Consider the following 15,495-nt stretch of genomic DNA (forward strand, 5'->3'; position numbering starts at 1 on the left):
GAGCTGAAGTCAGATGCTTAATGACTGAGCCACCCAGACACCCTTGTTTTGTTTTGTTTTTAAAGAAATGATGCCTTTTTATTTTAAATGTTTATTTTTGAGAGAGAAAGTAGGGGAGGGGCAGAGAGAAGGGGACAGAGGATCTGAAGTGGGCTCTGTGCTGACAGCAGAGAGCCCCATGCAGGGATCGAACTCACAAACTGTGAGATCATGACCTGAGCCAAAGTCAGGCTCTTAAATGGCTGAGCCATCCAGGCTCCCCAAATCAAACATTTTTAAAACAAGCAAGTGGCAAAATGAAGTTTGCCTTCTAGAACAAGCACTTTGGCTGCAGGTAGAGAATGAAAGTTGTGAGGCCATCCTAGCGATAGGGACACCAGTTTGGGGACTGATACTGGAGTTGAGGAGTGCCATGATGGGAGCCTGCATTAGGCAGAGGTAGAAGAGGTGGGGAAGAGAAGACTTGGTACTCTAGAACTGTTATGGGGATGCGTTCAATAGGATTTTGCGAGCAGATGAGAGAGGTGACTGAAGAGAGAAGAGCTAGGATGACATCTAGGCTCTGGTTTGGCTGATTAGGGGCAGAGGATGAAAATCAGAATGAGGAAGGGAAATTCAAGGTAACGTTTTAGGCAAGTTATCATTGGGAGCTTGTGGGGTGTCAGGGTGGTGGTATCCGGGTGGGCGTAGGGATTTGGAAATCATCAGTTCAAGGATGATGGGAGAAGTGGGGACTGTGGGGGAGGTTCTTCAGGAAGTCTAGAATAAGAAGAGAAGAATATCAGTGTCAGCACTGAATGGTACAGCTGGATTCGAGAATAATACAGGTTGAGAAGGAGGGGCCTGGGATGCTAGTTAGGAGAGAATGGGAGAAAAGAATTGTAGGAAGGCTTGGATGTGTATATTTGTGTCAGCCAGGAGCTCTGCCAGGTCTGGATGGCATATGAGACTATGGCACTCTCTTAAATTCACATTGGCCTTTGTCTTTTTCAGGTGGCAGACGTTAATTGGTGGACTTTTGCTTCATGTGTCATGGAAACTGGGCTGGGCTGAGATCAACAGCAGTTCAAGGTAGAACAACATCTTCTTGCTGGATTCATGATTCATACCCTGCATTCTCTTCACATTATTTAATCTTTTCTGGTGTTACACTGGGAAACGCAGATGTTTCTTTGAGTTGCTTGATCTCTTAGTTCCCTTTGAACCTTGGGATTTTAATGCTTTTATAATCACATAGAACTGAAGGAGTGTGTTTTCCTCCTTAGTGATGTTACTAATATAATATTAAAATTAATTGAGATACATAACTTAAAATACTGTATTAATTGGGCTTTGTTTTAGATCATAGGAGCACAACGAATGAGTTTTTATTTATTTTTAATTAAAAAAATGTTTTTTTAAACATTTATACATTTTTGAAAGACAGAGATACAGAGCGTAAGTAGGAGAGGGGCAGAGAGAGAGGGAGGCACGGAATCCGAAGCAGGCTCTAGGCTTTGAGCTGTCAGCACAGAGCCTGATGTGGGGCTTGAACTCACAAACCATGAGATCATGACCTGAGCCGAAGTCAGACGTTTAACCAACTAAGCCACCCAGGAGCTCGGATGAATGAGTTTTTTGTGTGTGTTTTTTTTATAAGTTAAAATTTTTAATTATATTATATTAATTATAAATTAATATATTTTATTATATTATATTAAATATAATATTATATTATATTAAATTATTTATTAAAAATAATTTTTAAATTATTTTCATTATAATTTTTTATTATAAATTTTTAATTTATTTTTGGTAGAATACTAGCAGGAGAAGAGAGCCCCTATAATTTTTTTTTATGTTTTTTAAATTTATTTTTGAGAGAGAGTGACAGAGTATGAGCAGGTAAGGGGCAGAGAGAGAGAGGGAGACGCAGAATCTAAAACAGACTCCAGGCTCTGAACTGTCAGCACTGAGCCCAACGTGGCACTTGAACTCACAGACCATGAGATCACAACCTGAGCCAAAGTCAGATGCCCAACTGACTGAGCCACCCAGGCACTCCCCAATGAATGAGTTTTTAAATGAACTTAAAATTTTTGGAAATTTTTTATTTTGAAATTACTTACTACTTTACAGAAGAGTTTGAAATAACACAAAGAATTTCCATACCCTTTACTCATATTCCTCATTCTTTTATCTTGCTTCTCCTATAATTTTGTCTTGCAATTTATGTATATGTATACATATATATATGTATATATATATATATAATTTTTTCTGAACTATATGAGAGTAAGTTGCAGATTTGAGAGTAAAATTCCCCTTCTAAATTCATAAGTGTGTATTTTCTAAGAGGAAGGACATTTTCTTACTTCACTATAGTATAGTAATCAAAATGAGGAAATTAATATTGATGCAATACTGTTATCTCATCTACAGACCAAATTCATATTTTTCCAATTTTCTCAATAATATCCTTATAATGTAACTCCCACCCTGCCCCCCGCCCCCCGCACCGCCCTGCCAAATTCTGATCCAGGGTTCAGTTCAGATCACACATTGTATTATATATTAGTTTTTATGAATCTTTTAAGGCAACTTGTCAAATACATTTAAAAGAAATCTCAAAAACCAGGACATTTTTCAGACAAAATTACAACCTGAATTGGCTAGCCACTCCTGCCTCACCTAGGTAAATTCTTATGATTCTTCCAGAACATCATGCCTCACCTGAAATGACACAAAATGAAGAGCAAACGAAGTCAAAGTTTATATGGACAAGGCAGACAGCTCTACTGAATGATCAGGCCAGGTCACTCACCTGTATAATATCCTTACCTTCACAAAATGAAGATACTTTTGAAGAAACTTTTATATGTGATATTAAGCAGAGGTCTTACTTTATACTCCATTGTTATGGTGGATGGTTCAGGGAGAACTGGGTCTTCATTTAAATGAATAAGTGCCTTGCACCCCAATGTTTATAGCAGCACTATCGACAATGGCCAAAGTATGGAAAGAGCCCACATGTCCATTGACAGATGAATAAAGAAGATGTGCTTTATATATCTATATCCGTATATATATATATATATACACACACACACGCACATACATATACACACAATGGAATATTAGCGATCAAAAAGAATGAAATCTTGCCATTTACAACAATGTGGATGGAACAAGAGTGTATTATGCTAAGCGAAATAACTCAGAGAAAGACAAATACCATATGATTTCACTCATATGTGGAATTTAAGATACAAAACAGATGAACATAAGGGAAGGGAAGTGAAAATAAGATAAAACAGAGAGGGAGACAAACCATAAGGGACTCTTAATTAAATACAGAGAACAGGGGCGCCTGGGTGGCGCAGTCGGTTAAGCGTCCGACTTCAGCCAGGTCACGATCTCGCGGTCCGTGAGTTCGAGCCCCGCGTCAGGCTCTGGGCTGATGGCTCGGAGCCTGGAGCCTGTTTCCGATTCTGTGTCTCCCTCTCCCTCTGCCCCTCCCCCGTTCATGCTCTGTCTCTCTCTGTCCCAAAAATAAATAAATAAAAAAAACGTTGAAAAAAAAAAAAAATAAATAAATAAATACAGAGAACAAACTGAGGGTTGCTAGCAGGGTGTTGGATGGGGGGATGGGCTAAATGGGCAAGGGGCATTAAGGAGGGCACTTGTTGGGATGAGCACTTATGTAAGTGATGAATCACTAAATTCTATTCCTGAAATCGTTATTACACTACATGTTAACTAACTTGGATTTAAATTAAAAAAATAAATTAATTTGAAAAATAAAAATAAATATGTGCCCTGAATTCACAAGGCCTGTGATAGTTCTAATATTCAGTTAAATAATGAAGCATGTTGATTCCATATGGTTTCATTTATTCCTCCACAGAGGCAAGAGATTGGTCTAGAATGCAGGTACTAATGGTCAGATTGTGGACTGGGGTCCACCGGTGCTCATCAACATGGGTCCTCTACTCTGTTTACAATGCCCCTGACTACAATTATCTTGTAATTTCTGATGTGAATTATTTACTTCATAATAGTCGTTTAAACATTACTTTGGCCCTGTTTCCTTAAGAGCTAAGCCATTGGTTCCCACTTAAAAACATTTTTCCTGTGAGAAAATATACATAATATAAATTTTACCATTTTTAGACCATTTTTAAGTGTACAGTTCAGTGGCATTAAGTGCATTCACAATGTTGTTCAACCATTACCAGAACTTTTCCATCATCCCAAACAGAACAAACAGTAACTCCCCATTCTGCCTTCCCTCCATCCAGTCCCTGATAACCACTGTTCTATTTTCCATCTCTGTGAATTTACCTATTCTGGATACCTCATTTCAGTGGAATCATACAGTATTTGTCCTTTTGTGACTTAACATAATGTCCTCAGAATTGTTGCATGTGTCAGAATCTTCTTAAGAAGCTGAATAATATTCCATTGTATGTATACCACAGTTTGTTTATCCATTCATCTCTTGATGGAATTCTTCATACTTCTGCCTTTTGGGGGAAGGGAAGGACGAATGACTGGTAGAGCTGAGTAAAGTCAAAGACACTCAAGGTTCATTCCCTGAAAGGAATGATCCTCCAACAGTAGAAATTTGAGACCCACTAGACACTGTTGTCCTTTGAGCTTGTGTGATGCTAGGTTCTACCCATTGCAGATCTGTGGGCATGTCCCCTTTCCGTCCCCCTGCTAAATTCTCAGAGACCTTTTCACTTCTATCGCCTGTACTTCCTCAGGTGGCTTCACATCCTTACACACGATGTTAGCTCGGTTAACGCCTTATCAAAGATCCTAGTGTCTTAGTGAATCTTATAATTAATAACTGCTGCAACAGCACAGCATTTCCATTTTCCACAGATCCTCAGCAAAGGGGAGTTACCAGATGTCTAGCAGCAAGGACCCAGCACCCATGTTCCTTCATGTATGCCTGGGCTGGGTGTGTGTTTGCCATGGTTGCTGTTTCCTACTAGGCTTGGCTTTCCGATTATGTTACTAGAGAACCAAAGCTTGGCTTTGCTGTGTGACTGTGCACTTGTGTGGAGGTGGCAGAGGTTGGACTCTACTAAAAATGGAAACAGCAGCAGGTGGACAGGGTGGAGTCCTCTGGGTCATCGTAGAGTGAGGATTGTACCAGTGGGGCTGGAGGGTGGTTTCCAAATCGGTATTTAATAACATATACCATGAGAGCTCATTTAGACCCCTTATAGCCTGGGGTGCAGCAGAATCCAAGATTACCTCTTAAAACAAGTTCCAGAACCTGGCACCACATTTCCTACTTTGTAGAGAGGCCATTCTGCTGTGTTGGTTAGTCTCTGGCCATGTCATGACTCCACTAAGTGACCCGATAGAATCCATCTCCAAGATTTTTACTCAGCAACCAGCAATCACCAAGTGTTGGATGATGCTTTAGAGGCCTTCTGTCCTGGGAAAGATCACACTGGCTTTCAGTCGCAAGCTTGTCCTTATATCGGCAGCTCTACTGCCATTGCCAACCTGCTGCAGAATGTTCAAATGATTTTTCTAGCAGATGTGGGAGCCCTCGCTGTAGGCTGTGTTTCCAGAATGTGATCTAGAACACCGTGACAAGACATTTGACAGTGAGACCATGGCACTCTTTACTGGATTCTTGAACCATTGCTTACAGAATCAGGTGTGATTTCATTGGAGACATTACATGCCATCCTCCGGTCCCTTTATGACCAGACTACATGTTTAAATAAAAACATTTCGAAAGTAAATTTTAATGTACTTACTACTTTTTTTTTTTTTTTTTTTTTTTTACAGTTTTTTTTTTTTTTTATTTTTTTATTTTTGGTACAGAGAGAGACAGAGCATGAACGGGGGAGGGTCAGAGAGAGAGAGGGAGACACAGAATCAGAAACAGGCTCCAGGCTCCGAGCCATCAGCCCAGAGCCTGACGCGGGGCTCGAACTCACGGACCGCGAGATCGTGACCTGGCTGAAGTCGGACGCTTAACCGACTGCGCCACCCAGGCGCCCCAATGTACTTACTACTTTTTGTTCACTCTACCTAAGACAGCAAATTTTTAACACTCAAGTTTTCAAGGATGAGAAGTTCTAAGTTAATAACACTATACCACAGTGCCTTTGTGACCAGAGATTTCTAACAGATGAAGGAGAAAGCTCCACTCTTTAATTTTCCATTGGGGATCTTTGCTGGAGAACTATAAAACATTTCTTTGATAGGGGAGCCTGGGTGCCTCAGTTGGTTGAGCATCTGACTCTTGATTTTGGCTCAGCTCATGATCCCAGTGTCATGGGATGAACCACACGTCAGGCTCCACGCTGCCCCTCTCCCTCACTCTCACTCTCTTTTGCAAATGAAAAAAAAATTTTCTGGGGCATCTGGGTGGCTTGGTCGGTTAAGCATCCAACTCTTGGTTTCAGCTCAGCTCATGATCTCACAGTTTGTGGGTTTGAGCCCTGCATCTGGCTCTGCACTACTGATGTAGAACCTGCTTTGAATTCTCTCTCTCTCTCTCTCTCTCTCTCTGCCACTCCCACACTCGTTCTCTCTCATAATAAATAAAGAATACTTTCAAAAAATTTTCTTTGATAAAACCTCCAAGTTAACTCAGTCCTGTCCCTAAAGAAATGAACAGTGAGCCAATCAATTAGGATGCTTCTTTTTATGATTAATTATTTGTTTTTAAGTGAGATAGCTTGTCTTCATCAAAGCTACTGGTGGTTGGAATTTCTCAAATATGTTTTTTAATGTGTTGTATTTCATTTTGAGTGACCTGTAATTTTACGAACAGTTACCTTTGCTCACAGAGGAGAGTTAACATAAAATCCATGTGTTTTTGATCTTTTTTCCTATTGTGTTTTTTCACCAGAGGAATGCTTTATGTATATTATGTAGAAATTACTTTGGGGGGAGGATAAAAACAGCTTTCAAAGCATTCTCAGGAAACACGGAGAACCACTGCAGGGACGTAATATGAATAAAATCTGATTGGTTTTGGTGTGGTGATTATGGTTATTCCCCAGAGAAGAGTCCATGAAGCCAGGGATGGTAGAGGACAGGAATTTTTTTTTCAGCTTTATTGAGGTATAGTTGTCAACTAAAATTGTAAGATGTTTAAAGTATACATTGCGGTAATTTGATATATGTACATATTGTGAAAGATTCCCTCCATCCAATTAATGAACACACCCATCACCTCACTTTATTTATTTATTTATTTGGGTGAGAACATTTAAATTCTACTCTTCTAGGAAATGTCAATGACACAACAACACAGTGTTATCAACTGTAGTCACCATTTTATACATTAGATTCTAAGACTTTATTCATCTTATAACTGAAAGTTCGTACCCTTTTCCCAATCTCCTCTATTAACCTGCCCCCAGCCCCTGGCAACCACCTTTCTGTTCTGTTTCTGTGAGTTTGACTTTTTGTTTGTTTGTTTTCTTAGTTTTTCTTTTTTCTTTTTTTTTTTTTTTAAGACTCCACATATAATTCCAAATACCATGCAGTATTTTTCTTTCTTGGGACAGAATTTTTGGACCTTCGAAGTTTATAGTGGCTGCTGGTCATGCCTATACCACCCTGCAGGGCATAGGAAAATGCTGAACTCACACTTCAGTGTAGACCGCACCTCATGTCACTGTTGCTTTGTATCCATACAGTGTCTTGCAACAACTCAGCTCTGCCTTTGTGGCATGAAAGCCACCATAGACTACATACACAGATGGGTGTGGCTGTGTGCCAATAAAATGGTATTTCAGCAATAGGCAACAGGTGGGATATGGCCCATGGGTCATAGTTTGCTGACTCTTGTTCTAAGTTATGCTCTGTGAGAAACAGTATAATCACAGGGATTTTGGGTTCAAGTGATATTAGGGCTGAACTTTGTTAAGGGAGTTGACCCTCTGTGAGTCAGAGGAAGAGTAAAGAATGAAGGAGGAAAGGTCTAAGAATATTAGGAAAGAGGGACAGTAGTGAGCAGGATTCTTGAAGTACCATGTTCACCAGGATTGGACCCCCCAAAATGAAATCTAGGTATCTGCTCTAAGTAGGGAGTAGGGAGTTAATATATGTAAAAGTCCTTGTAAACTGTAAAGCAAATATTGACTTTATAATTGTAAGATATTACTGTTTTTGGCAATGCCAATAGGCAATATGAATCCTAGTATCTTGGTGGCTTGGTACTGGTTTTTAAGTTTATTTATTTATTTTGAGAGAGAGAAAGAGCGCATGCAGAGAGAGGGGGAGAAAGGGAATCTTAAACAGGGTCCGCATTGTCAGCGCAGAGCCTGACTCAGGCTCGAACCCAACTGTGGAATCATGACCTGAGTTGAAATCAAGATGCTCAACTGACTGAACCACCTAGACTTGGTATTTTTATGTTTGGAAACTATTTTTAGCTCCAGTAGGTGTCAGCATAACGCAGAGAATTTTCAAGAACTCAGCTCAAAGGGCCCTCATGAACAGATAAACTTCTGAGTGTTTTGAGGGAGCAGATGTTCCTTCCATAATGCATGCTCTATTTGAAAAACAAGTGATTTAATTTAATTAGCCTTCATTTCGATAACAACAGTTTTATAATTCACGGCAACAGACTATTGTTAGCTTCTTGTAAAATGTTTTATCAGGATCCTTAGGGACAGGAGATGTACACAAACAAAAAAACAAACAAGCCCAAGACTCAAACAAGACACAATACTCGTGCTTATAAATCATATAAGAAAAACTATGTATCACCACAATTTTCAAACCAGACCCATGGCAAATAGTACTTTCCCCCAGGAGTTGCTGTGAGATCCATCCCTGCACACATGCACACACACACACACACACACACACACACACACACACACGCACACTCACACACTCACTGGCTCAGCAGTTCCCCAGAGGGCCTCGTACAACAGAGACCCAGCATTCTGTGAGGACCACCTCAAGATTTAATTCCATCATGCCTCTTTTGTTGGCACATAGGACAATGGACAAATAAGCCAGCATGGGAGGTGCCATCTTATAAATTATAGGTGGAGAAAAGGTGCATTAGTGGTATGTGCCTGGTTTGTCCCTAATGTGTAGGTATTTGGCTGCCAGAGAATTATATAGTCTTAGAGCTGGCAGTAGAAGGTGTCTTAGCTCGGGCTGCTATAACAGAAATACCAGAGATTGGAGATGCCTGGGTGGCTCAGTCTATTGGGCATCTGACTCTTGGTTTCAGCTCAGGTGATGATCTCATGGTTTGTGAGATCGAGCCCCATGTCAGGCTCTGCTCTGACAGTGTGGAGCCTGTTTCGGATTCTCTCTCTCCATCTCTCTCTGCCCCTCCCCTGTTCACATATACTCTGTCTCTCTCAAAATAAATGAATAAACTTAAAAAGAAAAATACCAGGGGTGCCTGGGTGGCTTATTGGTTAAGCCTTCAACTTTGGCTCAGGTCATGATCTCATGGTTTGTGAGTTTGAGCCCTGTGTCAGGCTCTGTGCTAACAGCTCAGAGCCTGGAGCCTGCTTTGGATTCGGTGTCCCCCCCTCTCTCCTTCTGCCCCTCCCCTGCTTGCTCTCTCTCTCAAAAATAAATAAACATTAAAAAAATTAAAAAAAAAATACCAGGTGGCTTAACCAATAAACATTGATTTCTCACAGTTCTGGAGGCTGGGAAGTCCAAGATCAGGGTACCAGCATGGTAAGGTTCTGGTGAAGACCTCTTCTTGTCTATCTTTTCATCTCCTTCCATGGTGGAGGGGGAGGGAGAGAGGGAGAGAGAGAGAGAGAGAGAGCGCACGCGCGCTAATCCCATCATGAGGGCTCCACACTCCTGACCTCATTACCTCCCAAAGTCCCCACCTCCAAATTATCACACCGGGGGCAGGATTTCAACACAGGAGTTTGGGGGGAATGCTAGCATGTACCCCATCGCAGAGGGCTGAGTTGGCATAACCCCTCTGGAAGGCAATTTTGTAACTAATGCCACACTTTGATGAATGTGTCTTTGAGCTTCTGTTCCACTTCAGGGAGTTTATCCTGATATTGCAAAAACATGAATATGAAAAGGGAATGTACTCAAAGATAACTATTACAGCATTAGGTTAGTAAGAGGATTAACTTCAGTGTCCAGCAATAGCCTATTATTCACTTATTAATAAACTGGTGATGATTTTTTTGACGTGGAAAGACGTTAAGCAGATTATGAAACAATGTGTACAGTAGGATCCCATTTTTGCTGCAGTGTTCATATATGTGCATATAGGCCCTGTTTGGGAGGAGACCTAGCAAGGTATTAACAGTGGTTGTTTTTGGGTAGCGGGATTGCAATTATAGTGTTTTTCTTGATTATCTGTACTTTGAAAATTTTCTAGCATGGAAAAGTACTACTTTTTTTTTTTTAAGTTTATTTATTCATTTTGAGAGACACAAAGAATACACTGGAAGGGCACAGAGAGGAGAGAGAGAGAGAGAGAGAGAGAGAGAGAGAGAGAGAGAGAGAGAGAGAGAGAGAATCCCAAGCAGGCTCTACACTGCCAGCGTGGAGCCTGATGTGGGGCTTGATGTGGGTCTCAAACTCATGAACCCATGAGATCATGATCTGAGCCAAAACCAAGAACGGGATGCTTAACTGACTGAGCCATCCAGGTGCCCCTAAGTACTACTTTTTAATAAGAAAACAAGATAAATTATTATAGGAGACAAAATGACTGCCTCCATGCCAAGTTTCTGAGTTCACGTCTATTGAAGAAAGCATGTTTGTTAATGCAGTTAGTTTTCTGTTGTCACAGTTGTAGGTTACAACATGATTGTTAGAAATGTTTATTGAATTTGAAATTGTTAGAATTACCCATTAGGGCCATTTCAAAGAGGCAAATGGTGGGAAATTTTTTACTTTCATCCCTGTCCTTGAAAATCTAGTAGCTGTAAGCACCAGCAAATCTGTTCAGAGCAAATCCTCTGAAGGGCTTAAGAAAAGTATAGGAAAAAATGTGAATTAGGGTCATGCCTGGAGTTTTCTGGTGTATTTTGATGCTGTTGTTTTCCCCTTGTATCAGTCCAGAAAAAAGAAAAGAATATATATATTTTTAAGTGTTTATTTATTTTTGAGAGAGAGAGAAGGTGAGAAAGCGTGTGTGTACAGAGAGAGGGAGACACAGAATTGAAAGCAGGCTCCAGGTTCCAAGCTGTCAGCATAGAGCCTGACGCTGGGCTCAAACCCACAAACCATGAGATCATGACCTGAGCCAAAGTCGGATGCTCAACTGATTGGGCCACCCAAGGTGCCCCAAGGGAAATATTTTTTTTAAGTTACCAAAGTAATACGTGATGACTCCTTCAGCAAATATTGGAGTGCCTAGCATATATACCAGACATTGTTTTCAGCACAGGGGGTGCATCGTGAACAAAACAGACAAAAAATGCATGCCCTCATAGAGCTTATATTCTAGTTGAGGTAGATGGACAAGAAACAAAGGAAAATGGAAGTACATGATGTGTCAGATGGCAGTAAATACAGAGAAAAGTAAAGCTGGGTAGGGGAATAGGTGTGCATGTGTGTGTGCCTGAGTGTGTTCTAGTGGGCGAGAGGGGGGGTTATTTTATATACTCTAGGTAAGAAGGACTCAGGGATAAGCTGACTTTTGAGCAGAGATCTGAGCCTGTGAGAGAGTAGACTCTGCAGGTGTCTGGAGGGGGTGGGGGGTTCCTGGTGGAGGAAGCAAGAGCAGGCCCCAAGGTGCTTGGGATACTTGATGCCTAACAAGGAGGCCAGAATGCGTTTTATTTTCCTTGTAAATGAAAACATCATTGTGGATAACTTTAAATACCTTTAAATACTGTAAAAAGTATGCATGTATACAGTAATACTGTAAAGAGTAGTGTGTGTGTGTGTGTAACTTTTCATATGTTTATTGGCTATTTGTATTTCTTATGTGTGTGTGAAAGAGAAATATACATACATACACTCACACACACATGCACATACTTCTTTTTTGTCCACTGAGTATTTTTCTTTTGTGAAGTTGAGTTTTTTTCTTTAAAAAAATTTTTTTAAAAACCTTTTTTTAGTGTTTATTTTTGAGAGAGCAAGCATGAGCACGGGAGGGGCAGAGAGAGAGGGGACTGAGGATCCGAAGCAGGCTCTGTGCCGACAGGCTGACAGCAGTGAGCCCAATGCGATGCTCGAACTCGCAAGCTGTGAGATCATGACCTGAGCCCAAGTCAGACACTTGAGCTGACTGAGCCACCCAGGTGCCCTGATTTTTTTTTTCTTATCGATTTGTAAACACTCATTATACATCAAGGATATTAAATTCCAGCCTGTTTTATATGTTGCCAGTATTTTTTCCTAAGTTGTTAATCATCTCTTGATTTTCTTCATGGTGTTTTTTGGCCAGTGCATTTTCTGTAGGTTGTAGATCAATCTACATGAAATCCCTTATGGCCTCTGTCTTTGGAGTTACATGTAGAAAAACCGGGAGAACATTTATTGCATGGTGTTGTGCCATGCACTGCTCTGTAATTGTGCGTCTTTCCCGCCCCACCCCTAGTGACCTAGGTGACCCCTAGATACCCCCAGCCCTAGATGACCTGACCTAGAAGAAAGGACACAGTCCGGGAAAATGTGTGAACTTTGTCCATCCCTTGGAGCTATTGGCTAAAGTTAGCTAAGTTTAGTTAGCTGGAACATTCCTTGGGAGTGAAGAGAGCTACTTTTAATTTCCAAAGATTTGGGTAACCATGTGCATGTTATAAGGTTATACTCTTCAGTGCCCAGAACCACGTGTGATTTCCATCACTTATTGCTGTTATCTCCCTGGAAAATAATCCTCCATTTTAGCAGCGCTAATTAGGATTTTGAAATTACAGTTTCATTTTGTCCTGAAGAAATATTAAAAAAAAAGAGATGGCAAAAGCCCCCCAAAGCACCACCTTTATAGTTCCCATCTTCGCCTTGTCTCCACATAACCTGGAAAAGTACGGAAAACTCAGTTGTCAGGCATTTTATTTGCCCCAGGTAACTGTTGAAAGGTCTGACCTGTCCACGTTAAGATAGCAGATTACCTAACAGTCGTGGAAAACCCCTCAAGCCAGAGATCCCAATTCTGATTCCCGAAGCAGCAAGTATAAACAATTCTTGAAATTATGTAAGTGCATCTGTCGGCGGACTGCACTCCCTGTAGCAGGCTTTCTCTGAGGGAGAGAGTGTGTGCTCTTGTGACTGCCACCGTCTGCCCATTTCTCCTGCTAGTGTGTCAATTTTTTTTTTTTAATTTTTTTTTTTCAACATTTTTAATTTATTTTTGGGACAGAGAGAGACAGAGCATGAACGGGGGAGGGGCAGAGAGAGAGGGAGACACAGAATCGGAAACAGGCTCCAGGCTCCAAGCCATCAGCCCAGAGCCTGACGCGGGGCTCGAACTCATGGACCGCGAGATCGTGACCTGGCTGAAGTCGGACGCTTAACCGACTGCGCCACCCAGGCGCCCCTGTCAATTTTTTTTTAATGTGTGTTTATTTTGAGAGAGACGGAGATAGCACAAGTTGGAGGAGGGGCAGAGAAAGGGGTAGACAGAGAATCCCAAGCAGGCTCCATGCTGTCAGCACAGAGCCCCATGCAGGGCTTGAACTCACGAGTGAGACCACAATCTGAGCCAAAACCAGAAGTTGGATGCTTAACGGACTGAGCCACCCAGGCCCCCTGCTAGTGTATAAATTAAATGAGATCAATGTTGCAAAGAATTTGGGAATAATAGGGGTGCCTGGGTGGCTTAGTCTGTTAAGCGTCTGACTTCAGCTCATGTCATGATCTCACGGTTTGTGGGTTCGGGCCCTGTGTCGGGCTGTCTGCTGTCAGCGCAGAACCTGCTTCAGATTCTGTGTCTCCCTCTCTCTCTACCCCTCCCCCACTCTCTCTCTTTCTCAAAAATAAACAAACATTTAAAAAATTAAAAAAAAAAGAATTTGGGAGTCATAGTTAGTGAAGAACCAACTTGTGACAAAGTCTTACTGAACCTTCAGAGACTTTTATTGCTGTGAGTAATGGACCAAGGGGGGAAATGTGGTGTCCCTTCTACTTCTCTGCATCACCCTCTCACCCCCTGCACCCACTTGAACTTTGAGTTTTATCTCAAGTATCACTTATTGGAGGCAGGTTTCTCTATCCTCACTGACTAGATCAGATGCCCTTATGGTATGGCATAGTCCTTTAGTCTCTTTTATAATATTCATGCATGTGATATTTTACATTGATTTATATGAACAAAACATACATGGCTCCCACCTTTATGAAACTTACAGTTTATTTGGCAGGTGGGAGACATGTTAATAATATATGCAGAAGTTCCCTTATCTGACTCTGATAATTGTCAGTGCAGAGCCTGATGCAGGGCTCGAACTCACTGACCATAAGATCGTGACCTCAGCCGAAATCAAGAGTCACGTGCATAACCGACCGAGCCACCCAGGCGCCCCAAGATTTTCTTTGTGTATGGATGGTTGACTGGTGTTCCCTTGAGTCTTTTCTTGCATCAACAACACTTAACGCATACCCTAAGATTTTCAGTGGAGTGAGAACTTTGATACTGTGAAACAATATGAATGCAGAGGTCTTTGTAATTTTTAATTATTTTTCTTCCCACCACCCCCCATCCTTTCATACTTGTTTTGCTCATATCTGTTTCGGTAGCACTTTTCCCAGTGATTTGTATTTATCATTCTCGATAGCAGCTATAATTTTTTGTTGGTGTGTGGGGGGGAGGGAGGGAGGCAGCTGTCTCTAATGAGAGCTCATGAGGGCCAAGACAGGGTTAGGCAACCAGCTGCTTTTGCAGGTGTCTAAATTTCTGCCTTTGGTGCATGTTGCTCTGGCTCTGTCCACCTAGAAGGTGGGCCCTGGGTGCGATAATTGTGGATCATAGTTCCATGGTTATATCCAAATGCTCCCACAGCTGCTCTGTAACATTTCCCAGAAGTCTCTCGTCCAACTGGATCTGTTTATTTTTCATAGTTAAAGTCATTTCTTTGTGTTTCGGGTACAGGGTTAAAATACAAGGTGTTCCCTAGCCATGTTTCCTTTCTTTTCTTTTCTTTTCTTTTCTTTACTTTTCTTTTCTTTTCTTTTCTTTTCTTTTCTTTTCTTTCTTTCTTTCTTTCTTTCTTTCTTTCTTTCTTTCTTTCTTTCTTTCTTTCTTTTCCCCTAGCCATGTTTTTTTGTTTGTTTGTTTGTTTGTTTGTTTTTTTCACATCCATGGCCACTGAGATGCCCTGAGGTCTCTTGGAGCACATGACTGGGCAGGAGTCTTCTTTGTTTAAGAGGGAACAAAGCACAAATGCCTAGGGCCTTACTGAGCTCACATCCTGAAGCACCGGGCCTGCTGCAGTGGGTGTGCTGCTGTTTCACGCAGGGCACTCCTTCCCTCTTCACTATGCTCCCTGCTGTGTATGCTCTTGGGCCTCCTTGTGGTGCTCAGCGGGCCATGGGCCTGGATCCTGTCTCCCTTGACCTTTGTGA

General features: G+C 41.4%; 1 protein-coding gene across 3 annotated transcripts in view; it reads left to right on the forward strand.

Annotated features, from left to right (window-relative positions):
• TMEM241 (transmembrane protein 241) overlaps positions 1-15,495 on the forward strand; it is a 118,938-nt gene that overhangs the window by 7,306 nt on the left and 96,137 nt on the right. For all 3 annotated transcript variants that reach the window (XR_009251015.1, XM_058692516.1, XM_058692517.1), the window contains exon 3: positions 994-1,071. Coding sequence is in view for 2 of the 3 variants with exons in the window: in XM_058692516.1 (XP_058548499.1) it covers positions 994-1,071 (78 nt within the window). In the remaining variant the exon portion in view is untranslated. The remainder of the gene's footprint in view (positions 1-993; positions 1,072-15,495) is intronic.

The sequence above is a fragment of the Neofelis nebulosa genome, chromosome 11, assembly GCF_028018385.1.
Source record: "Neofelis nebulosa isolate mNeoNeb1 chromosome 11, mNeoNeb1.pri, whole genome shotgun sequence".
Taxonomy (NCBI): domain Eukaryota; kingdom Metazoa; phylum Chordata; class Mammalia; order Carnivora; family Felidae; genus Neofelis; species Neofelis nebulosa.